The sequence below is a fragment of the Erinaceus europaeus genome, chromosome 1 (genome assembly GCF_950295315.1).
Source record: "Erinaceus europaeus chromosome 1, mEriEur2.1, whole genome shotgun sequence".
Lineage (NCBI taxonomy): Eukaryota > Metazoa > Chordata > Mammalia > Eulipotyphla > Erinaceidae > Erinaceus > Erinaceus europaeus.
The window spans coordinates 130,518,023-130,542,809 of record NC_080162.1 but is presented as its reverse complement, the minus strand read 5'-3'; the positions used below and the strand labels follow the sequence as shown (position 1 = coordinate 130,542,809).

At 37.1% G+C, this 24,787-nt stretch overlaps 1 protein-coding gene across 1 annotated transcript in view; it reads right to left on the bottom strand.

The window, feature by feature from the left end:
- Nucleotides 1–23,990, bottom strand: part of CSMD3 (CUB and Sushi multiple domains 3) — a 1,712,448-nt gene extending 1,688,458 nt beyond the window's left edge. Inside the window, exon 1 of the mRNA XM_060195764.1 lies at nucleotides 23,711–23,990. Coding sequence (XP_060051747.1) covers nucleotides 23,711–23,888 — 178 coding nt within the window. The 5' untranslated portion in view covers nucleotides 23,889–23,990. The remainder of the gene's footprint in view (nucleotides 1–23,710) is intronic.
- Between the last annotated feature and the right edge of the window lie 797 nt (nucleotides 23,991–24,787).

Sequence of the window (24,787 nt, the reverse complement as noted above, 5' to 3'; positions counted from 1 at the left end):
ATTCACAAAACCATTGATGCCGGCTGGGTGACTCTATGACAGGACCCTCTTCCGGTCTGTCAGCCATATGACATAATCCTCTACATCAGACAGATGGTCGCATAACAGGACAACTTCTCCCTTCCCGGGCCAGTCTGAGAATAAGCTTACTATTATCTTTTTTTAGATAAGAGTCGGCTATTTTCTCATGTTGCAAATGTTAATAAATCTGCTTCTCTCACATCAACTTTTTTATATTGGCTAATTGTTGAACAGGATTTGGCATCAAATTATTAAGTTACACAGGTTCCACATGCATTAAAGGAGTCTTCTTAGACACTGAAGGTAAAAATCAGTATGTTTAAAAAATCACAAATACAGCGAAGCAGAAAAAAAAATCACAAATACAAATCTATATAAATGTAAAGTAAAATAAAATTTTATATGTACTAGCTAAATGACAGAGGAGATTCTGAGACGGAGACTAGACCATCAAAAATAATATTCATTAAAAAACATGATTTATTTTATTGGTATGAAATTCTATTTTCTTATATTTCCCAAGTAATTGTATTGGGAAAATAGTGGTTTATCATCAGTTGCTGGCACACGGGTATAGTTTCTGATCTCCCCATGATAGGGAGCATCTCAGTCCTTCTTCACTATTGTGCACTGAGTGCCCAATGTCCTCTTTGCCCTCTTTTCCAGTACAATAAGATTAACATTAGAGGGCTGGGCAGTGGTGCACCTGGTTAAGGGCACATAGTACTAAGTGCAAGGACCCACACAAGGATCTGGGTTTGAGTCTCCAGCTGCCTGTTTTCAGAGGGGATGTTTCACAAAGCAGTGAAGCAGGTATCTTTCTCTCTCCCTATCTCCTCTCCTCTTAATTTTTCTTTGTATCATCCAATTAAAATTATAATAGGGAGTCAGGCGGTAGCACAGTGGGTTATGCGCACATGGCGCAAAGCACAAGGACCGGCAGAAGGATCCTGGTTCGAGCCCCCGGCTCCCCACCTGCAGGGGAGTCACTTCACAGGCCGTCAAGCCAGGTCTGCAGGTGTCTGTCTTTCTCTCCCCCTCTCTGTCTTCCCCTCCTCTCTCCATTTCTCTCTGTCCTATCCAACAATGACAACATCAATAACTACAACAATAAAACAACAAGGGCAAGAGAAGGGAATAAATAAATATTAAAAAATTATAATAAACCTTTAAAAAGGGGAAAAGTGGATTTATAGTGCAGGCACTGAGCTTCAGTGATAACACTGAAGGCAAAAAAAAAAAGATTAAAAATAGGTTTTCAAAAAAATACTTAGAAAACACTTTATATGCCACAATTTGACATAAAGAACTGTAGAAGCACTGTGAAATATCTCCTAAGAGTTAAGAAGCCAGAACAGGAAAGAAAACTGAAAATGTGTGTTGCTGATTAGAAATTTCAATGCTCTGGGTCAACTTCTTCAAATCAAAATAGAGCGTGAGTTGCAAAGATACCACAATACTGCAACTTTCGTCAGGCTAAAATCTGGGCCACATGCTTGGCAAAGTACCCTCCTGCCCCGGAGAACTATTTTGTCATTCTGAAAAATGGAATTATTAAAATTAAAAATAGAAGGAAAGTTGGAAAAAAAGGAAAGTCATCATTACAACTTCATTTCTAGAAATACTGATCTCATTCTTAAAATTTTATAGTAAATAAAATCAGTAATGAAGAATGAAATATTACTTATGTCAATGTTATTAAATTGGAAGAATACATTTTTTATTTTTTTAAATATTTATTTTCCCTTTTGCTGCCCTGGTTGTGGCTATTGATTTCATTGTTGTTGGATAGGACAGAGAGAAATGGAGACAGGAGGGGAAGACACAGAAGGCACCGGTCCTTGTGCTTTGCGCCACATGAGCTTAACCCGCTGCGCCACCGCCCAACTCCCGGGAAGAATATTTTTAACAAAAATATCAAGAGCATTATAAAATAAAAACTGTTTTTTATATTTCAAATTTCTAAGAATATAACTATATACATTAATACGTCCAGAGATAGAGTGAAACAAACATCAATAAATAAAATGCAGCCACATATGTTAGAAAGTGCTGAATAGGGTTACTGCAAAGCTAGCTACTCTCCCAGGAGAAGTGATCAACTTATCTAATTATATAAACAGAAAAAGAATGAAATTATAAAATAAAAAATGTAAAAAAATATGGTGGGGGGAGATAGTATAATGGTTATGCAAACAGATTTTCAGATGCCTGAGACTCTGAAGTCCTGGGTTCAATCCCCCACACTACCATAAGCCAGGGCTGAGTACTGTTATAGTAAATATATATATATATATATATATATATATATATGTATATAATAAAATGAAATGAAAAATGTAATGAAATAAATAAAATTTAACATGTATTCTCTAATGAAAACTTAAAATTTACAAAGATGATTTGTTTCATTGTAAAATATTTTTTATTTAAGCAATTCCATTATACAGATACTATTGATGTCTAGGAGCACGCTGACTTATAGGAAATATCTACCCCAGGGTTTATGTTAATATACTTCATACGTATTTATTCGCCAGGAAGATTATGGCTGGGACTATGTGTCTGCAAGGTAACTCCCAGGTTCCCAGGGGAGCACTTTAATTTTTTTCTTCTATGATAGAGATAGAGAGGACTAGAGATGGAAGGGAACACAGAGACACCTGCAACATTGTTCCACTACTCATGAAACTTCCCCCCTGCAAGTAGGAACAGAGACTTGAACCAGGGTTCTCTTGTATGATAACACGTGTGATCTACAACAACATGTTCCACTAGCTATTAAGATAGCAAGTGATCCTAATACACATTAAACATCATTTAAGCAGTAGATTATTGTTTTAGATATATGATCCATCTTATTTTATTTGTGTAGATGCATTATTGGATAAATTAATATGTATATTTTTGTTCAAAAATTATATGATAGACTTAGTTGTTTTATATAGATGCATTATTGGATAAATTAATATATATAAGTATGTTAAAATTATAGGATAGATTCTGTTGTTTTAACAGTCATTATTGTGTATATATTTTTATAAAGTTCTTTCTTATTGATTCAATTTTTAACATGATTGCATAAAATTTACAGAGGATATAAGAGTTGACAAAATTCAGTTTAAAGGAAACATGGCGCTTAAGGTCACATAACCACTAACGATATGGATGTTACCAAGGCCTAAGTCAGTATTCTTATAGGAGATGGAGAATAATCCCAATACATCCAGAATTTTTTTTTCTTTCTTACACTAAGTACTATTTGAAGATATACACTGAAAGGAACTTATAGTTAACTATAATTTTGGGCAGCAAGGATAATTAAAAAAATTATTAGTGATTTAATAATGATTGACAAGATTATTGGAGTTGTAACAGGGGTACAATTCCATATAGTTCCCATCATCAGAGTTCCATGTCCCATCCCCTTCAGGAGAAGCTTCTCCCTTTTTTTTCCCTCTGGGAATATGGACTAAAATTCTTTATGGGGTGCAGAAGGTGGAAGGTCTGGCTTGTGTAATTGCTTCTCCACTGGACATAGATGTTGGCAGGTCAATCCACACTCCTAGCCTGTCTCTATCTTTCGCCAAAGCCTCAAAATTCTTCGGGTTCTTATTGTATTGTTTATGATTGTTGTAATATTTTGAAAAAAAAATAGGTGGGGGACTTTTACACAGTATAATTAAACAGTTAAATATTAAACACTGGAAATAGACAAGTTATTAGTGTTTTAACACTGTAAATAGTTACACAACATTTTAACAAATTCCCTTATCTCCTAAATTAATTGGTTATCCAAATAACTGTTAGTAGTTACTAATAATAGAATTAAAGACAATTCAAACCCCGGCTCCCCACCTGCAGGGGAGTCGCTTCACAGGTGGTGAAGCAGGTCTGCAGGTGTCTATCTTTCTCTCCTCCTCTCTGTCTTCCCCTCCTCTCTCCATTTCTCTCTGTCCTATCCAACAATGACAACAACAATAATAACTACAACAATAAAAAAACAACAAGGGCAACAAAAGGGAATAAATAAATAAAATAAAAAAAAAAGAATTAAAGGCAATAGCCTAAAGTTTCACATAATATGGGTGGACTTTTTTTTTTTTTTTGAGTAAAGGTTGGACCTAAATTAAAGTAGTAAAGATCAAATTAGCTATCATCATCTAATTCATATCTTCAAATATTAATTGAGTAATCACTACTTATAAGGTACTGAATTAGGTAGGGACACTGCACGTTGAGGAATTTACATTCTTGGTATAGTCCTTTTCACTCAACATGAGTCATGAAAGCATTGTTTTCTATTATATTCCTAAGAAATGAATTCACACACTTAAATACAAAAAAAAAAAAAAAAAAAAAAACTTCACATAAAGTCTAGGCTATTGGCAATAACACACATCATGACTGTTTATTTATTTTAGTCGCCAGGCTTTTGGTTGAAGCTCAGAACCTATAGGACTCTACTGCACATAGTTGCTATTTTCCTCTTTTTTGGTAGAGGGTGAGAGACAAAGAGACAGAGGGGGGAGATAGGAAGAATCTGCATCACCAACTCATGAAGTTTTCCCTCTGACAGGTGCTCCTCTATGGAGGCCCAATACTCAAATCTGGTCCTTGCACATAATAATATGTTAGCTCTACTGGGTGAACATTCTGCCTGGTCTTACTATTTAATTTTTTTTTTGAAGAAAAGCAATATAATATCAGACAATACTTAACTATAATATCATTATTCACACAGCCACATAACACACACATATATATTCTAACAGTAAGCTACAACTTAATAAAAATTTCAACAAAGTATGTCCAAACACTAACATGAAATTTGTCCCCCGTCAATAAAACTAGCCTGACCTTACTGAATTGTTACTCTGACTTCTCCTGCGTCTATTGCTTTTCCTTCATCTTGCAGGTTGTAAATAGTTTTCTGCTAAGAAATACTCAACCTAGAAAGGAGACTATATTGTACATGTGAAAGAATCCAGAACTCATCTTGATCTCTGTAATTTATCTTACTCTCAAAAGCAGATAAAATCCTGTTTGATGTCAGAAAAAAAATAAGGACTTTTAGTTGGGCAGAATGATCTGTAAGCTGACTTTCTCTGCCTCCTAGCTAATTTCTTCTTTTGAGTACCTCCTCAAACTTATAAAGTAGCTATGTCTGAGAGTCTTAGAGACACTCCAAGTCCATAATAGTCAAAACATGTTTTTCTTTCTGGCCTGAAGTGAGAAAAGAACTAAAGAATCAGAAGTAGAAATTACTAATAAGTATACTCTTACTGCACAAAATATTTTTATACGAACTTCAGAGAAAGTGATATATTATAAAAATTAAAATATAGGAGACATAACTAATCAATTATAAATATTTGCATTGAAGCCTTCAATAAGGAAAAAAGTATATATTTATTTTCATTTGGTGTATTCACTAACAAAAAAAGTTTTTGAGAAGCCGGGCAATGATACCCGCATTTCAACCCACAAGGCCAGTCTGAACTCCTGCATCCACCTGTAGAGGGAAAGCTTGATGAGTGGTTGAACAGTACTACAGGTGTTTCTCATTCTCTCTCTCTCTCCTCTCTCTCTCTCTCTTTTTTTCTCTCTCTCTCTCTCCCTCTTCCTTGTCCATCTCATTTTTTCTCTCTTTTTATCCAATAAATAATGAAAATCAAATAATTTTTGTAAATTAAAGTTTTGTTGACTATTTAAATTGGAAAGTAAGAATGCTTGAAGTGATTATAGCTATGCTGCTTCTATTGAGTCAGTCTCCTTAAATGAGTTCTGAAAGACTTCTTCAAAAATGTCTAATGTAAACCTTTATCAGATATTTTCATGATGGCATGCAAAACTAAGGTTGACTGAGATCCAGTGGGCCTTGGAAGAAACAATGTTACAGAATAAAGATTACCTAGATTTGTGGTTATCTTCCAAAACAATGTCACTATTGTAAAAAATCTTGAAGCAGAACGAACATACAGAGGGAAGGTCTGTAACATGAAGTCAGACCCTTCTTATCATGTTAAAAACATTCCTCTCTCCTTGATGTCCCAGGTCTCATGGCACACCAGATAAACATACTGAACACTGATTGCTTCTGACAAATTTTCCATATGCATGCTATTAAATTCAGTCTTTTTCTCCAACTAGTCTGTCTGATGTTAATGTATCTATTTTTCTAGCCTCAGAAAACCCTGGCAGGAGGGACAATTTTACCCTACTCCCTGACAATTTGAGGAAGCACACAAAAGGCATATTAGAAGTTGAAAAGATGGGGCAGGGGTAGATAGCATAATGGTTATGCAAACAGACTCTCATGCCTGAGGCTCCAAAGTCCCAGGTTCAATCCCCTGCATCATCATAAGCCAGAGCTGAGCAGTGCTTTGGTTAAAAGAAAAAAGAAAAAGAAGAAGAAGAAGAAGTTGAAAAGGTGCTTGCTTCTGTAGATGAGTGCAGAGTTTAGATCTAGAATAGCTTGGTAAAGTTGGCCAACATGGTAAAGATGTTTATCATAGTACAGTCCTGCTCTCTCTCCATGCAGAAGTCTACTGAAATCAACATGTACTGGATGCTTAGTCTCTAGGTCAGTGTGTTTATTTGCCCAACCTCAGAAGCACATAGAGGAGTAGGGAAACATTTCCTCTGTGCCTATATACTTCTACTATAACACCCTTCTTAGAATTTGCTGAGTAGACAATGATCACATGTTCTAAACTCGGCAATTGAACCCATTTTCATGGTTTTCTGAAAGTCTGACTCTATGCCCTATAGAAGGCTTATTTGAGATTCTTTTCTATATTAACAACAACAATGCTAGCTTAAGAACCTTTCAGGTGTATTTTAAGCAAAGTTCTGACATGGCTACTACAAGTAAGTTTTCAGCAAATTTTGCAAGATAAAATTTTAGAAGAAAAATATGATTGAAAAGGTAGTTCTGGCTTATATAAAATATAGTATTGCTATATTAAGTGCAGAGGAATAGTTGTTTTTTTTTAGAGGAATAGTTTTTTAAGATACTAACATAGTATCTTAGATATGGGTTTGGAGACTTGGATGGAATTAATTCAGAATATCCTGCAAACCACGTCCCCTGCATTAGTAGGGGTTACAAAAAGTTATGCCAGAAAGTGCTAGAAATTCACACCTTGCACATAGAAATTGCTTACTTTAGTGGTGCTAAGTTATATAAAAACAATTATGTTTACACAAAGTTATTTTTCTCTCAAGATTGTATATTTGATTTTTCACTGCAGTTAACTAAGCCAGTAATGACAGCGATTTATATAGGTAATGGAAAATACTTGGCTTTGAGTTTATATTAATAGTAAAGATTTTGAGAGTTCTGAATAGAAAAACACCTTGTATATTTCACTGTATTAGCAAACATTAAATCTGGCTTTTAACATATTAAATAGTCATTAGATTACCAAGCTTTATGGAATATGAAAAGGAGTAAGGAGATGACAATTTTGAAGTAAGATACTGGTGCAAATATTCAACTAACATATATCACTGAAAAGTCAGCATTGTGGAAAGGAGAAAAAAAACTGGAAAATATGACACAATATTTGTCCAATGTCTTAACCTTGAAAAAAAGAAATTATTCTACTTAACATCTCCATAGCAAAATCGACACAGATTCAATACTAGGATTTTATCAAGTGTCCGGATATCAATATATCCATTCACAGATCTTTCTGCTGGCCCTTACTGCAGATTTAAAGTAATATAAAACAAAACAGTATCTACTTATTGAAATTCTATACTTTTTGGCACACTGGATTTCAAATAAGACAAATAATAAGCAATTGAACACTATGACAGCATCTAGTAAATTTAGTTATTGGTTATAGCTTTTGCATGCATTAATCTTGATAACAGAACTCAGGGCTTGTGATATATAAGGAACAAAATAAAAGACAGAGATTTTTACTTAAAGTAATAAATATAGGGATGTCAGAGAGTAGTTCTTAGACAGAAGGGCAAACGCTAGAAGAAGAAGACAGAAACCAACATTGAATAAATAAACGGTTGGGTAAGAAGCATGATTTGGAGTAGATGGGAATAGTATAATTGTTATGCAAAGGATCTGCAATGCTTGAGGCTCTAAGGTCCCAGGTTCAACCCCCACACTGTCACAAGCCAAAGCTATATACAAAATATGTCAAAGGACATAAATTATGGTGATGTTGTGTATGATACAGCAAATCCTAACAAAGGGATTTTTCAAAGTTAACCCAATGCCAAGTACGATTATAGCAACAACTATCTATTGCCTTTTTAAATCCTAAAACAGCAGGAACCTCCCACTTTCTCTACAAAGCCTATATTTTCCCCAGTCCTGGAAACACTAGGATGGGGATACCAAATGATATTGCATCCACTGATCCCAACCTAATCAACACAACTAGTACCACCTCAGCATGCTTCACTTCAGACTGTGTCCAGAGACATCAGGCATGGAATGACAATCCTTCAGCATCATTACTCCAATGAAACCTTTCCTTTCATAGTATTCTCTAATTCCATTCCAGGTGGTTCACTTCCTAACAAAGTCCCAAAACCTAGATATAGACTAGGCCCCATGAGATAGAGCATATGTTCATATGTATCCATATATTAGGGAAAAATATATACCTGAAAGCAAAAATACACAATAGTCTGCAGTGAGTCAGTATAAAGTTCATAATGTAATAGTGTCTACTTAGATAACTTCTTCACCTACTTCCTATTACACTTCCCTCACTCATTCCAAAGCTAACCTTATCAAAGCAAGGACTGCAAAATCTGAATAAAGGCAAAAGACTGGCATACTTTAATGATGACTCTTTAGTCACTATCAGGCCACCCCATCAGCTGGGGCCCTAGTTGGGGAGTCCTGAGATTCCCAAACAGACATGATGGGCCTAGACCTCGAATAAATCCCTCTCCCCAATATTACCAGTCATCTCTATCAAGAACAATACAATAGAACACTTTGTACCCCTCCCCATAGGACCTTGTCCTCAAAGTGGATCAACAACTACCTGCAGAGAATGTTCCATCGTCTGAAGGGAAGATGAACATTCCACTTGAGGAAGATGGGTTCCAATATTGGGACAGCTTGGAACGTTCCTACTCTTGACCACAAAATGTGAGCTCAGATCTACAGTGGTGCAGAGGTCAAATAGGCACCTAAGCTGAATATGGGCCCCAGAGCAGATAAAATAGATGGGGTTTACAGTCAAGAATATTTAACCCTTTCCCTATATTTGGGAGCTACTCTCTTCCCTGATCCAACTTCCCAGTCCTTTTTCCAGCCATGGCATCATCCACCTACATATCAGATGTCAAGGCTCAGGGGAAAAAAAATACTAGTATAGTCATTGTCCCTTTGGAATACAACTAAAATAGGCCTACAAGCTATCTACATAACAGAGACCCCTCAACTCTTCTTCTGCACTATTCCAGTCTTTAGATTCATGATTAGTCAAAAACTTTTTTGGCTTTCTATGTTAACTCTCTTTTCAGCCAACAGGTTCCAGATACTAAGATGATGCCAACCGGACTTCCCTGTGCAGATGACCCCACCAATGTGTCCTGGAGCCCCACATCACCAGAGCCCAGCCCCACTAGGGAAAGAGAGAGACAGGCTGGGAGTATGGATCGACCTATCAACGCCCATGTTCAGTGGGGAAGCAATTATAGAAGCCAGACTTTCCACCTTCTGCATCCCACAATGACCCTGGGTCCATATTCCCGGAGGGATAAAGAATAGAAAAGCTATCGGGAGGGGATGGGATACGGAGTTCTGGTGGTGGGAATTGTGTGGGATTGTACGCCTCTTATCCTATGGACTTGTCAATGTTTCCTTTTTATAAATTAAAAAAAAAAAGAAAAAATAGTACTCTGGGAAAAATATGATTTGCTAATCACAAAGTATTATATAACAGTACAAATACTGTTACAGATATACATGTGCAATCTTCATTAATACAAGATAAACTAGTTAATATCAGTTGGTTGAACAGATGGAAGTCAATAAACATTTTAATTGGAAATTACATGATAAAATTACATTACACCGGCTTACAAGAAATGAAACATTTCATTGGATGGAAAACTTCAAATGTCTTCTGTAAATTGTTAACACCTGTGATAGGATGAAGGTTATATAGCATATGTAAGTAAAGACTGAAGGTGTTTTGTTCAAGTCTTGTGATAAAAGAATGCTATTGAAGAATATAACAACATCATAGTAGCCAGATTGCTTGATTATTATGTTCACTGAAAGCCTGCTTTAAAATAAAGGCTATATCTTCTTCCAGGTGTGAGGCTAGATTTTCATCTCTGTATTCTCTGTCTAGGCCAGGGTTTGATAGACACTTGTCTTCAACAAATGATTTACTGCTTAGAAATAACTGGGTGAGTCCTTGTGCTGCTACATATGCCACTTTCTGTTTGTAGAAATAAAATACACTGACTAATGTAACTATCACCACTCCAAATTAAAATTGTGTCAACACCATAATGCCAATTCAAAATATTTTTCAAACCAAAGGACAGGACGAATAAAACAAATTTGACCTTGACAAAAAAAGGAAAGAAATATAAAAACAAGGTAAAGATTTACACAAACTAGTACATGATACACACATTTTTTTTTCTAGTAACTTCTTCTACTATCTTTTGAGGCCTCTGAGAAATTTGCTTTTGAAAAGAATTAAGTCATTAGGATCCAGTCACACAAAATAGGAAGATTTCAATAAAGGAAGCATCAACATGTAGAAGTAAGTTCTTTTCAAATTACTGAAATTCGACTGCTTTGTAAGGACTAATAGATTGATAATATTTAAAAATTAAGTTGAAAATGTCATGTCTGATTTTCATCTACTAATATGTTAATGAACTCTGGCAAACTAATACAGATGTTAAACACTTCCCTGCACTTTTCTAGAATATTGATTCTAAGTGTTTCTGTTTGACCTCTTTTAAAAAGATTTAACAGATAAGAAAGCACTCAAAAATTATTTTTCAAGCCATAAAAAGAACATTGAACACAAATTCAATAAAGATAAATCTCAGATGTGTCAGAATTTCTACTTCAAACTTCATTTAAGAGGGATTATAGTTTCCATCACCTTAGAAACTTTAAAACTGAAAATTGGCATAGGAATTGACAGCCTGGATGCAAACTTGCTTACATAAAGCATTTGATTCAGGTCAGCTGTTTGGATTTAGATTTCAGCCAAAAAATCATAACGTGGGACTTCTCCATATAGGTGAATACTAAGTAAATATCTTGTTTATACTACATAGTTCAGTCAGTTAGAGCATGGAATCAATAAACCCAGGTCATGAACTGCACATGCAGGAGACTCAGTTGTGTTTACTCTGCCTGTTCACCAACTTTGATCCGTTATCTCAGAAATGCAGCTTTTAGTAACAAAGAATTCACTATTAAAATATACAGGTGGGTCAGCACAAATTCATTACCAGCATGGGGTGGAAACTGAAGTTACACCTCCAATAACAAATTCAGAGGAGTCATTTCTGTATATGAAACAGAAGCTCTGAAAGGAAAATCATCCCTATAACTTACAAATTACCTGACGTTAGAGTCTTTTAACAGTATCTAATTGTACTTTTATAGAATTGCAACAGAAGACACATTCATTTTTCTACTAAAATACCTACAAGAACATATGAATGAAATTATGTTTAAAAATTATTGATTCAGATCATAGACCTCTATTATGTGGCATTAAGAAAGAAAGTGAAATTAGAAACCTGTATTCTTCTGATTTCTTTTCAAGTCAGACAACCCTAATAGTATAATCAAATAAGCAAATAAAAAAAGATAATGTCTCAGAGAAAACTAAAAGAGATACCTTAGAAATTATAATAATATAAAACAGATCTTATCTGATAAATTCATTAAGTATCTCTGAATGAGGAAAAAAATATCAGAGGGAATATAAACATGGTCAAGAAAAATATTTTCATGACCAAGATCAAGGAAGAAAACATTAAGCCCATTTGCTATCTAAAATTTCAGTGAACTAGAGTGAATTATGACATTAGTATCAATTTTAAAATGTTGACCTTGACAAAGTCATTTGCCATATAAAATCTGGAAATATATAGAAGAATTAAATAGAATGGGAAGCCAACTATACATGTACACTTAGCTCTAAATTTTACTATCCTTGTGGAAATATATTCCTATCTGTTGTAAGATGAAACTATTTGAAATATAGAAGTCTCGGGGCAGGGCGGTGGTACACCTGGTTAAGTGCATAGTTACCATGCCCAATGACCCAGATTCAAAGTCCTAGTCCCCACCTGCAGGGAGAAAACTTCACAAGTGGTGAAGCAGGGTTGTAGGTTATCTCTCTGCTTCTCTTTCTCTCTCCCTTTCTCTCTCTCTCTCTCTCTCTCTCCCTCTCTCTCTCTTTCTCTCTCTCTCTCCTTTATCTACCTCCCCTCTTATTTCTCTCTATCCCATCAAATTAAATACAATTAAAATATTAAAAGAAAGAAAAAAGAAATAATGATAGATATCTCAAACAAAATCCAACATAATAGGAGCATTTTGTGAATAATACATATCAAGACATTCTTAAGTACCTGAGCTTTTTAATAAAAAACTTAGGTGAAAATGACATCTCTGAAACTATACCTCAAATTTTAATAATGTAAATAGAAAAAGGCCAAATTATAAGAAGAGTAAAAAGAAAAATGAACAAAAGCACAGCTTTTTGTTGTTGGATATAACTATATACTTTAGCACCTTCACAAGAAGATACAAAGTGTACTTTGAGCACTTACATGTAATGTGGCATGTGCATTTTTATGAACTATTGTATATAATGATCCATTCATTGTTTTTTGTGAGTTAGATAAACAGACCAGAACACTGCTCAACTCTGGCTTATGGTGCTGGGTGTTGAAATCTGGGACCTCAGAGCTTCAGGCATGAAGGCCTTTTGTATAACCATTATGCCATCTCCCTAGCCCGAGTGAATCCTTAAAGACACAATAAATAAATTTATTCACCAATATTATTTTTCTGCATCTTCTCACTCAATTATGCTTTAGAAGTACTTTCCCCCCTCCTGTCTGGTCAGGATTCAGGGGTATATATAATGAAGGTTTTACTTTAATAAACCAGTTAGACAGACAAAGGAGTATGAGACTCATGTTAGTATCTAATAAGGACTAAAATCACATTTGAATGTTTGGTGAGTACTCTATAGTTCCACAAGTCATTTCATTTCTCTGGTCTGCCTCCTCATCATGTGAAGATATGTAGCAATATCTATATTATTACCTTGTTCATTTATGGGATTAAGTAGACTATATAGATAGCGCTTGGATATGAGTACTTTGTATAAAGCACATCCTTTACCCTCACAAATAAACCTAATACACATTATCTGACTAGGCTAATTATATGAGTTTGACCATTCTTAAAATTCTGCACCACTGGGGCTGGGTGACAGTGCAACCAATATAGAGTACATGTTAAAATATGCAAGGATCCTGATTCAAGCCCCTGGTCTTCACCTATAACTTCTTGAACACTGAAGCAGTGCTACAGGTATCTGTCTTTATCTCTCCTTTTTTATCTCCACCTTCCCTCTAAATTTTTCTGTATCTAACCAATAAAAATATTTAAAAAAATCTATACAACTCAATATATAAATATAATATTCCAGTAGCAAAATAAGTCCCCATGACTTACAAGTAATGTGTAATTGTTTTCAGTTTCCTTATATAATTTTCTATGAGAAGTTCATATACTTATTTCATAAATTTTATGTTCTACTCAACAGTAGTAAGTTAAAATTTAATAGCTGTAAGTTCTGATTTTTTTTTTTAACTGGTGTACTAGTTTCATATCTTATGGAAGCATATGTGACTTAGGCATAGTGGTACATTCAGATCTCTTGTTCTTATGTGAGTGGAAAATATCTTTCACATCTATCCTTCAAGATTGTTAATATAATAAAGTTAAACAAGTCAAAGATAAAAATTCTGAAACTTATATGATTATTACTGTAACATATGAACCAAGCATACTATACTGTACACGTATAAAACATTCATACTAACTTGGGATTTAGTCTTATAGTTTTTAAAATTATGGGACTTTCATCATTTTGTATTTCACTCAACCAACAGCCAACTCTATGATCCTGGATTTATTATGTTTTCCTGGATTCAGGAAATGGAGATAATCTGAACACAAGACATAGTAGCTATCTTATAAGAAGTTTGTTACAAATCAAAGAAAGAAGACAAGAAAGACTATTGGTTTTTCAAGATGAAAATAATGTACTTTATGTCAAGAGTAAACTATGAACTTCCACATATAGAAGACAATTAATTTTATCAAATAATTTTATCCTGACATTTTCCAGAACATACCAATGTCTTAGACCTATCTAGATGAGGTACCTCTGAACATACTATAGTCAACACAAAGGGCTTGTGAAGTAGAAAATTCTATCTCAAATCTTTGATTCTTCAAATTTCAGATTTTTAATTTTTTTGTTTTGTTATTTTCCTTCCAGGATCCTCCATAGCAGCTGGGGAGCCTGAGGCTTGAACCGGGATCCTATTTATTTATTTATTTATTTATTCCCTTTTTGTTGTCCTTGCTGTTTTATTGTTGATGCCGCCGTTGTTGGATAGGACAGAGAGAAATGTAGAGAGGAGGGGAAGACAGAGAGGGGGGAGAGAAAAACACCAGCAGACCTGTTTCATCGCCTGTGAAGAGACTCCCCTACAGGTGGGGAGCAGGGGGCTCAAACCAGCATCCTTAAGCCAGTCCTTGCACTTTGAGCCATGTGCCTTAACACGCTGCGCTACTGCCTGACTCCTTGAACCAGGATCCATACGCCGGGTTCTTGTGCTTTGAGCCACATGTGCTTAACCCACTGCGCTACCGTTGACTCCCACCTGTCTTAGATTTTATGAAGCAAAAGGACAGATGAAAAAGCAGATGAAAGACATTACATGAAACTTTTGTTTATATTTTAGAGTTTTAAAACTTTATTCATTTTATTTGGTTTAACAGAAAGAAATTAAGACGGAAGGAGGCAGAGAGGGAAAAAAAAAGAGACAGAGATACACCTGCAGCTCTGCTTCACCACTCATGATGCTTCCCCCTGAAGGTGGGACCAGTAGTTTGATTCTGGATCCTTGTGTATGTAACATGTGCACTTAACCAAATACACCACTGTCAAGCACACATGAATCTTTTATTATAGGATTTATACTCAATACGTACATGAAGAAAATGATGAGGGAGATGGCACTATGATTATGTGAAGAGGCTTTAATGTCTAAGGCTCCAAAGTCCCAGGTTCAATGCCCTGTACCACCACAAATCACAGCTGAATAGTTCTCTGGAAAGCACATGTGGGCAGGCATGAGCTCCCTCCCTCTCTCTCTCTCTCTCTCTCACACACACACACATACACACACACACACACACACACACACACCCCTAAGTAAACTTTTAAATATAAATGTCTTTGAATAGGAGCTTATGGGATCCAGGTGGTGGCACACCCGGTTAAGCGCACACATTACAGTGTGCAGGGGACAAGAGTTCAAGCCCCTGGTCCCCAGTGTGGAAGCAGGGCTGTAGGTTTCCGTTTTCTTTTCTCTCCCTCCTTGCTCAATTTCTGTTTCTATGAAAAATAAAAATTAATTAAAAATTAAGAATGTGTTTTCATATTATGAGAAATAATTATTAAACTTTAAACACTATAATTCAGTTTTTTTAAAAAAATATTTTATTGCTTCAGGGTTATGGCTGTAACTTAGTGCCTGCACTAAGAATGCACTACTACTAGCAAGAGTTCTTTCACCAACCTACTTTTCTTTCTTTCTTTCTTTCTTTCTTTCTTTCTTTCTTTCTTTCTTTCTTTCTTTCTTCCTTTCTTCTCTCCTTCTCTTTTTTATAGAAATAGAGAAACTAAGAGGAGAGGGGGAAGAGAGGGGAGGAGAAAGAAGGAGACACACATGCAGATCTTCACAACTTGTTAAGTTTCCTCATGCTGGTGCAAATCAGGGGTTTGAAACCAGGTTCCTGTAATATTAATAACTGCCTAGACCCACCTCAAGGTTTTTTATGATATGATAAAAAGCCAGTACATTAGAGATTCCTAATGTCAGTAGATAAATTTTATTAAAGATATAATTATTTTATGTACTTATTCTATTAGATTTTAATTTATTGTCATCCCACAATCATCTCTGTTTTCCACCTAGCAGGCAGTTAAAAAAAAAACAAACTACCAAAGAAATCACGATTAGCCTTATCTGATACCCACAGATAAATTAAATTTTGTGTTTATCTTCATTGGTGTCATCTAAGCTAATTTTGCTGTAAAATTGATGAGAAATAGTAGAATCATAGTTGAACATGATCTTGAATCTCCAACAAGTTGGTATTAGTTGATAGCTAGTAATCTTTCTAAACTAGAAAATAATCATATGTTAGTTTAAGCATGTATATCTTATGTATAAAATCTGAGCAGTTAGCTGATATTTAAGAAGCTTTACAGTTCTGTATATGCCATGATTTATACTATGAATTAACAGATTCATGTAATTACTTTCATTAATCAATATTTAAATAAATCAATAGTGGAATGCAATCACCCTAAGAGCAGCAATGCCACACTTAAGCCATGGTTCTTTCATCGATTCATAGAACCAGCAGGAAAAATAAGTGTGTATAGGCAATAAGCAGAAATGTATTTGTTTCTCAAGTACAGTGCCTGGGAAAATAGAGAAAGTACAAGTAAAAATTAAAAAAGAAAATGTTGCTTATTTATTATTATTCTTTTACAAACTGCGGTGAATAGTTTTAGGATGAATCTTTTATTATATGATTTATACTCAACAGGTACATGAAGAAAATGGTGGGGGAGATGGCATTATGGTTATGTGAAGAGATTCTAATGTCTAAGGCTCCAAAGTCCCAGGTTCAATGCCCTGTACTACCATAAACCAAAGCTGAATAGTTCTCTGGAAAGCACGTGTGGGCAGGCATGAGCTTGTGTGTACACACACACACACACACACACACACACACACACCAGACACACCCAAAGTTAATATTAACTTTACACATAGAAATATACTGTGGATAATAAATATTAGCACTAAGTATTGGCTTATAATATGTCACATATGTGATATCATCTCTTTATAGACCCTCTGATGTTCTAACCCTTTGCTGTTGCTGCTACTCTTGCTGTTTCTGGGATTTCTGTTGTTGTTCCTGTCAATTGCCCAGGCTGGACTTTTTCAAATAGGAAAGAGACAGAGAAAGAAGATGAGAGAACAGAACTGAATTTCCCCTTTGCATAGAAGTATTCATATGTGGCAGAGCAGATCCTTGAATCTGGCTTGCTTGCAAGGCAAAGCAGGTGAATTCCTAGGCGAGCTACCTCACTAGACCCTCCAATCTTTTGTTAACATCCAGGAGAAAACCAAGGCTTAGGAAAATATATTTGACACTACAAAGATAACTGTAAACAAAACCACTATTTCAACTCTTGGTGATTCTAGAACCCTGTTCTTTTCACTTTTCCACAGTAGATTTCAAATTTTAAAGTGTACCAGAAACTTATAGATATCTTTTTAAAAGACACATGTCTGTGTCCAACTATCATGGCATCTGATTTGATGAATCTTGAGTGAGGATATAATAGTTTGTATTTATACTGAATGCTTTGAAAATTACTGTTATGAAAACACTTAAGGACCAGTAGAATAATACTTCGATATCTAGTGCTACATGATTACTATTAATAGTGTTGCTGTCATATTTCTTGTTTCTGTAGCTATGATACCATTATATATATATGTATATATATATTCATTATAAATGTACTTTTCAGAATATGTCTTAAAGTGGTGTGTAGGAACAAGCTATCATTATATAGAAGACATCAATCCTAGAAATACTTAACCAGCACCAAGAAATAGGATAAAAGGCAGAAGGCATGAACCAGATTGGGTGACTTTGAGATCAGAAGTTGACGAAAAAAGGAAGATGAATATCAGCACCAAAACCATGGCTACTGGAAGCATTTAACAAACTTATTTTTTCAGTTATAATCATAAAAGTGGAATTTCTGCAAAGTATGAATGCCTTACAAAAGAACTAACTCAAAGACAATCTTGTAGACATAGAGATCAATCTTCCTAGAAAATGACATAAATCACTTACCTGCTCACAGAGAAAAGATGCACTGGGTAAAACACTGTTTATCTTTCCTACAGAATTTATACAAAATCTGACTTAGAATTACCATCATATCCTTAAGTATCATAAAATTTTGGATTAGAAGCAAAGGGAATGGAAGAGACAGAATATATACATATATGCATATGTAAGTATACATATATATATCACATAATTTTCCTAATCTCTTTATTTGTAATAATTTTAGTCCTAATCTCATAAACATTGAAATTGAAAGTACAAGAAAACGGCTTCTTAGGAAATAAGACAAGAACATATTTGGTGTCTTAAAAATTAAAGTTCAGTCATTTCTATGGATTTGTATTTGAGATTTTAGACAAGCATTTTAATTTGAGAGTTTGTTTCCATGTGGCTATAGTGGTATTGTTAATTGCTCTGTTTCTATCCATCTTTCTTTCCTCAGAGTATATCAGAAATATCTAGATCACTTGTGAAAAGACATATGTCTGTGCCCAAGGATCAGGGCATCTGGTTTAATGAATTTGGAGTGATGTCTAGTTTTGAGAATAATTTTCATATACTTAGAATTACATATACATATTGTTTGCTACAGCAAATGTATTAACTCATAGTTTCTGTAAAATCAATTATGTGATAAGGGAAAAATCATGCACACTTAAAATTTATTCAGTTACTAACACAGTAGAAATGCTAAATATCATGAACATGAGTAACTATGGAAGAGAAGGCCATGCTACTGTAATTCTTAGATTAATTCTCTTTTCTCCTTGAAGGACCTCAAAGGACCTGGCATTAGATTTTCAAAAATATGGTACCTGCTTTTTAATTATTTCTCCCAACTAACTTCCTAAGTGTGTTTGTTGGGGATGCCCCTGCCTCCACATATAGTCCTTAAAACCAGAAGACTCCGGAAAATAAAGCTATACAAAATGCCTTTTCAAAATGATTTCAATACAGTAGTGGTCTACTGGAAGTTGAACTCAGAATCCTGGTAACTGTTCTAGCCTGAATCAGGTAATGGATTTAGCAAGGTTGTGTTGCAAAGCCTCCCTCTGGGCATTGTGCTGGGGAGAAGGGATTCTGCCCTAAACCTGAGTCAATCTTTCTTTCTTTGGTCGTCCACCTTCATTAATATTCTGCAGTGCGCTGCAATCTGCAAGCCAGTCCTGCCTTCAGTCCTCAGCTGTCCACTCCAGCTATGCTGGGAGAAGAGAGCACAACCATAGTAATGAATCCCCCACCCAACACACCCCACCTCCGCCCCGCCCCGCTTTGCCTCGCCTAGCCTTATAACTCCCCGGCATTGTTTCATTTCCTCTGTCCTTTCGGTTGGGGACTGCCCTCAGGTTTTTCCACTCCCCTTGTAACCAAGTTGGCATAAGGATAAGAGGGGTGATAGGGGAGCAGAGAACCCACTGCTAGCACCAGACTGAGCTTTTTGAACTCCCTGAATGTCTCTTGCAGAAAGTATTCCAGCGCAAACTGTGGGTTCAGCTTGGGGAAGGGAAGGAGAGCTTTAGGGCGGCAACAGCAATGGTCACAGCACTTCTAGCTGTGGTAGAATCCTGGGGGGCTGGGAAGGAGGATTAAATGCAGCTATCTACCATGCCTTTTCTCCTCAGGATTCTCTTGCTTTCTCTACCTCCCAGAGGTTCCTATGTGCTGCCCAAACATGTGGATTTATTCCATATACATACCCACATGTGTACACACACACACACACCTACTCAAAACTCAGTTTCAGTCTTCAATGTTCCATGAACAATTCAGGGAGTCAGGTACTCCGTAATCAATCAAGACATATTCCCACAGGAAATAAGAGAGAGGCACACCAGCCCATATTGTAAAAGGCCAGCGACTGACTAAAACTATAAAGATCTGCCAGTGGATCTTAGTCATGCTACCCACTGAAAAAGGGTGGTGATGGTGGTGGGGAATAGTGGGGTAGCATTTGTTTGATGATTCTGTTTTGAAAGACATTAACTCACATTACCACCCCTTTGGTCTTTGAAAATCTCCATCAAAATAGGATAGATCTTTTCCTGACCAGTCAGGTCAGATTGTTGCCTTGAGAACAGAGCCTTTAGGTTATCACCAAGACCTCTGGGTGTGGCCACTGAGTGACTTCAAGACTCTGAGTACAGTTGCAGCTCCCAACTACACTTCCAAGGATAAATGTGACCTTTGCAGTAGGGATTAACTGGGAGAGTATGTGAGAGCTACTCTTCCAGAAGAGACTCTGCAAAGGAATATAGCTATGTGGGAGTCCCAGAGCCCTGGGGACAGTAAATCCTTCTTGAAGACCTGGGTCCTTCTAAAAGCACTACAAGCACTTTCCAATACTCAGTGGAGGATGAGGCACACTTGCTCCCATCTGCCAAAGGACCTATGCCAGTGTTTTTCTAAACAAGTGCTTCAAGATTTGTGTGCTCCCTCAGGATCCTTCAGTAAGAGCATGAGAAAGCAACCTACTGGCTGTCTGTTTATGTGGGCAGGACATATGAACATTGGAGATTAGCATTTTCTGTCTGGAAGACACCTGAACAGACAAGCTTACTGTTACAGATTGCATTTCAGAAGCCTGTGCACGTGTGCAGGGATGTGTGTATATTTCAACTTGGAATATGCACACATCAAGTCTAAGCAGTCATATCCCAGCCTTATCTGCCCACCCAACCCCACATAGGTCCCACCTCCTCTTTCATTTCTGATCACTATGGCAGAGATAAAATACCTAGACTATGCTGTAGGTTCACTCTCCATCCCCATCATAGTAGTCATTCAGGCCTAGTAGAGAAGGCTACTTTGTTTTCTTATCTGGGGTATTTTTCCCACTCAGCCTCTTTGTCATTGCTGTTGCAGACAGAAATGAGATTTTGGGGGAATGAAAAGTGTGAACAGAAGGTGGAATTCTCTTGTGCTGAGCTGTTTACTTAGAAAAATGCTTTCCTTTGACTTGCTGAACCCTGGACCTTTCCAAGATTAGTGACTTCCCATTCTGAGCTTTCCAGTAGGGTTGGGAATCCAAAGAAAAACACTTAGAAGACAGAACTAGGCATACACATTAGGGGAGACAGCATTTAAACCATGTGAGTAATCTTGGAAAACCTATAGACTGAAGTAAGTTAAAATAAACTCATAGCAAGGGGAAGCAGAGGAAGCAACTGAAAATTATGGCATTTTTTTAATTGGAGATAAGAGTATAGCTGTAAAGCATACAGCCTCTGTAAGTTTTTTTTTTCCCCAGAATTGGAGGACACTGTTCCAAGTTGTAAAATATATGCAGTGCTTTCCAAGTGGCAGATAAGTGGCAAAGAAGAACCTTATTGCTATTTCATTTTTTAAAATGGTCTGTATAAAATTGATTTTAGGGTTAAACAAAAGCAAAGTGCCACATTTCTTCCTTACAATGTCCCCAAAACTAGATTATGCTTACTGAACACCTGTCCAAAGCCCAGAGGAGAGGGATCCTATTTCCAGTACCATTTAAAGTAAATCAACGCTCCTTTCATTTCATGTGCGCGCCTTATTTGGAAAATACGGTAGGTGCGGGCTGCCTGGCAGTAATTGCAGGCAGAGCTCCTGTTTGCAGGCTTGGCTAGTTCTCCTGGCCTCTGAGATCCCCCCACCCCCACCCCCTCAATAACTCCCTATATTCCCAATGTGTTTTGGCTCAACAGGTATCACATGAAAAGTAGCACTTAACCTCAGGTCATCCCCTCGCGGGAACCACCCCAACATTTTTCCTGCCTGGAGCTGTTGCTGGCTCCCTTTGCCTCCCCCTAGCTTGGCGCGCTTCTAGCAGGCAGCCCCAGGGCCATCCATTAACACCAACTCCAAGTGGCAGGCAAACTAAGCATAAATGTGTGGCTTCTTACAAGTCGAGCTGGCGACGGAAACGCATTGTAAGCAACCCGAGATGTATTTTCTGTACTAGGCAATGTAGTAACGCCGCTTAGCACAAACGCTTTGGTTGAGAGCTCCGTTGAGGTGCTAGGGGGGGGGGGGGGGGCGGAAATCATGCTCTAAGGAGCATGTGGAAATTATAAGGCAGCTGATGCCACAGGGACTAGAGGTGACTTCTTGGATGTAAATTAAAACTGGAGGCAGGCCACCCATCATTGGTGTTAATAGGAGGGAGAGGTAAACCCATGCAGTTCCCTCCACCCAAAACATGAATTATCATTTCCACTGAATGCAAATGGGCTGCCTTCTGTGGGGGTACAGCCAGCTGCAAGCTGGACAATAAACTGTTTCATAGAGACCCGGCCCGATTGCGGTTCAGAGAGGCACCTCCTTTACAAAGGATGAAGCGTCCAGTTTGTGTTGACAGCGGTGGTGCGCTTGGGCCAAAACGTCCCCCACAGTACCCTGCCACCCTGTTACCTCAGACACCCGAGAGAGATTTGAAACTAGCTTCACTGAAAGTGAAACCTGCATCCAACCGGTCTATTCGAGATGCCATGAGTATGGGATGGTGATTGTTCAAAGAAAATGGCATGAGTCATAAATATCTCTTGAGTATTCTTTGCAGCAATTAATAGGCAGCAGGGTGCAGAAGAAGTTGTGGAACAGATCTGATTTGTCCCTGGAGATCATCTTTCCAATGATCCTTAATGTCCCTTAGCTCCCTGCTCAGAAATAAATTTTACATTGCACCCACCCCTGTGCATGTGACACTCACTCTACCTGTCTGAACACTGAGACTTGCTGGGGATTTTCTTTTTGGTTGTCAGCTAATGACTTTCCTCCTACCTTCATTCATCCCCAAAGGTGGGTCTTTTCACTTGGTGACGTCTCAAACCTTTTAAAAGCCTATTTTAGCCAAACCCCAGTTCTAGGACCTAGGAAAGCTCTCTTGTCATTTATCAATGCCGGAAAGCCCACGTAGAAGAAATAATTCACATATGCATGCAGACAATTCATGTCAGTGTAGTGATGTTTGGATGTTTGGAAGACGGCTGTGTCTGAATACATTTAAAATTAGCACATTTCTAGCGTGTCATTAACTTTGCTACCTGAAAGAGTTAAAACAAATTCACCAGTGTTATTAATATAAATATTCCAACAAAACCACCCCACCACCACCTATTTAACTAGACATCAGGGTAAACCTTAGCACCAAGAAAAGTCTTGCAGAGGAATTCTGCCTGGGTATCCACTAGTTAGAGGCTATATGAACCAACTCACGTATTCGTTTGAGCATACTGCAAGAATATTTATTGAGCTCAAGCTCAATCACTGCATTGAAACGCCAAATCTGGCAAGCAAAATGCATTTCCTATCTGAGGGGGAAAAGAGAAAAAAAGGAGCTGCGAATCAACTCCTTCTTCAATATTATCAGGTTTATTTTACTGTGCAAATTGCGAAGTAAGCTACCAGCCTCTCTCCAGCGACAAGTCAGCACACCTCCATCCAAAGCAGAAAGAGACCCCTGGAAAACAGTCCTACCTTTCACACACGATATCGTCAATAAAAAGACGAGGTTCCAAAATGTAAATCCACTTTTAATCCCCATTTTCTTCATTAGAATGACATTTAGGCGGCCACATTTAGCGCATCTTCTTGTGCCAGGCTCCCAGGGTTTGGATTCCTTTGCTAGGCTTTTCCCTTTGCGGATCCCTTTCATATTATTCACGAGCTCCTAATTCCTGCTCCTCAGCCCGGCGCAGTGGAGTTGTTGCTGTTGTTGGTGCGCGGTCACAGCTCGGAGTGAATGGTGTTTCTGGGATACCACAGCAACCTTGACGAGGACTCAACCATCTCTCCAACGGGGGCACAAAGTCTCTGCTACTCGGGATTAGGTCTTTTCTTGTGCGTTTTTCCCCCTCCACCAAAATCTACCTCAATTCTTTCTCCTTATAGCAACCACCAGAAACCACCAGTGAGCTTCTTAAAGCCCAGCTTCTCTTACTGATAAACTCCCCACAATATTTGGAATTAAGGTTTTTTTTTTCTTTCTTTCTTTAAATAGATAAATTCTGCCTGTAAAAGCAACCCAAGAAATATGATGTTAGTGAGCTCTCCATTGCAGTCTATGAATTCAGAAAGGAATATTTTAATCGAAAAATCCGTGCTGCTTTGGGTGTGGGGGGGGACCTTGATGGAATGAATCAGGCTTCATCGATGCCCACGTCGTTATAATGGGACATGTGTTACTACTGTAGTTGCAGTATATTTCAGGCAGGCGTCTTGCATTTATTATCGTGTGGTTTAATAATAATAAAAAAAGATCACAGATAATTATCTGCATATGCATTTACATACTAAAATGCCTACGTGCAAACCAGTAACCACATTTTTTGAAGCTTGGGTTAGCTTACTTCATCAGTGACCAGGGCGGGGGTGGGGTGGGGAGGGAGTGAGAGTCGTTTCCTCAAATAGTTTGTCCTTTCATCTTCCCTACACCCTTTTCCTATGATATGTATGTACAGCAGTTAAGTCACTTCATCTGTAGTAGTTATCTAGAACAGACCCATTTGTCTTAATTTTGAGTTGGCTTCGACTATGTAAATGAGAGGTTTCTTT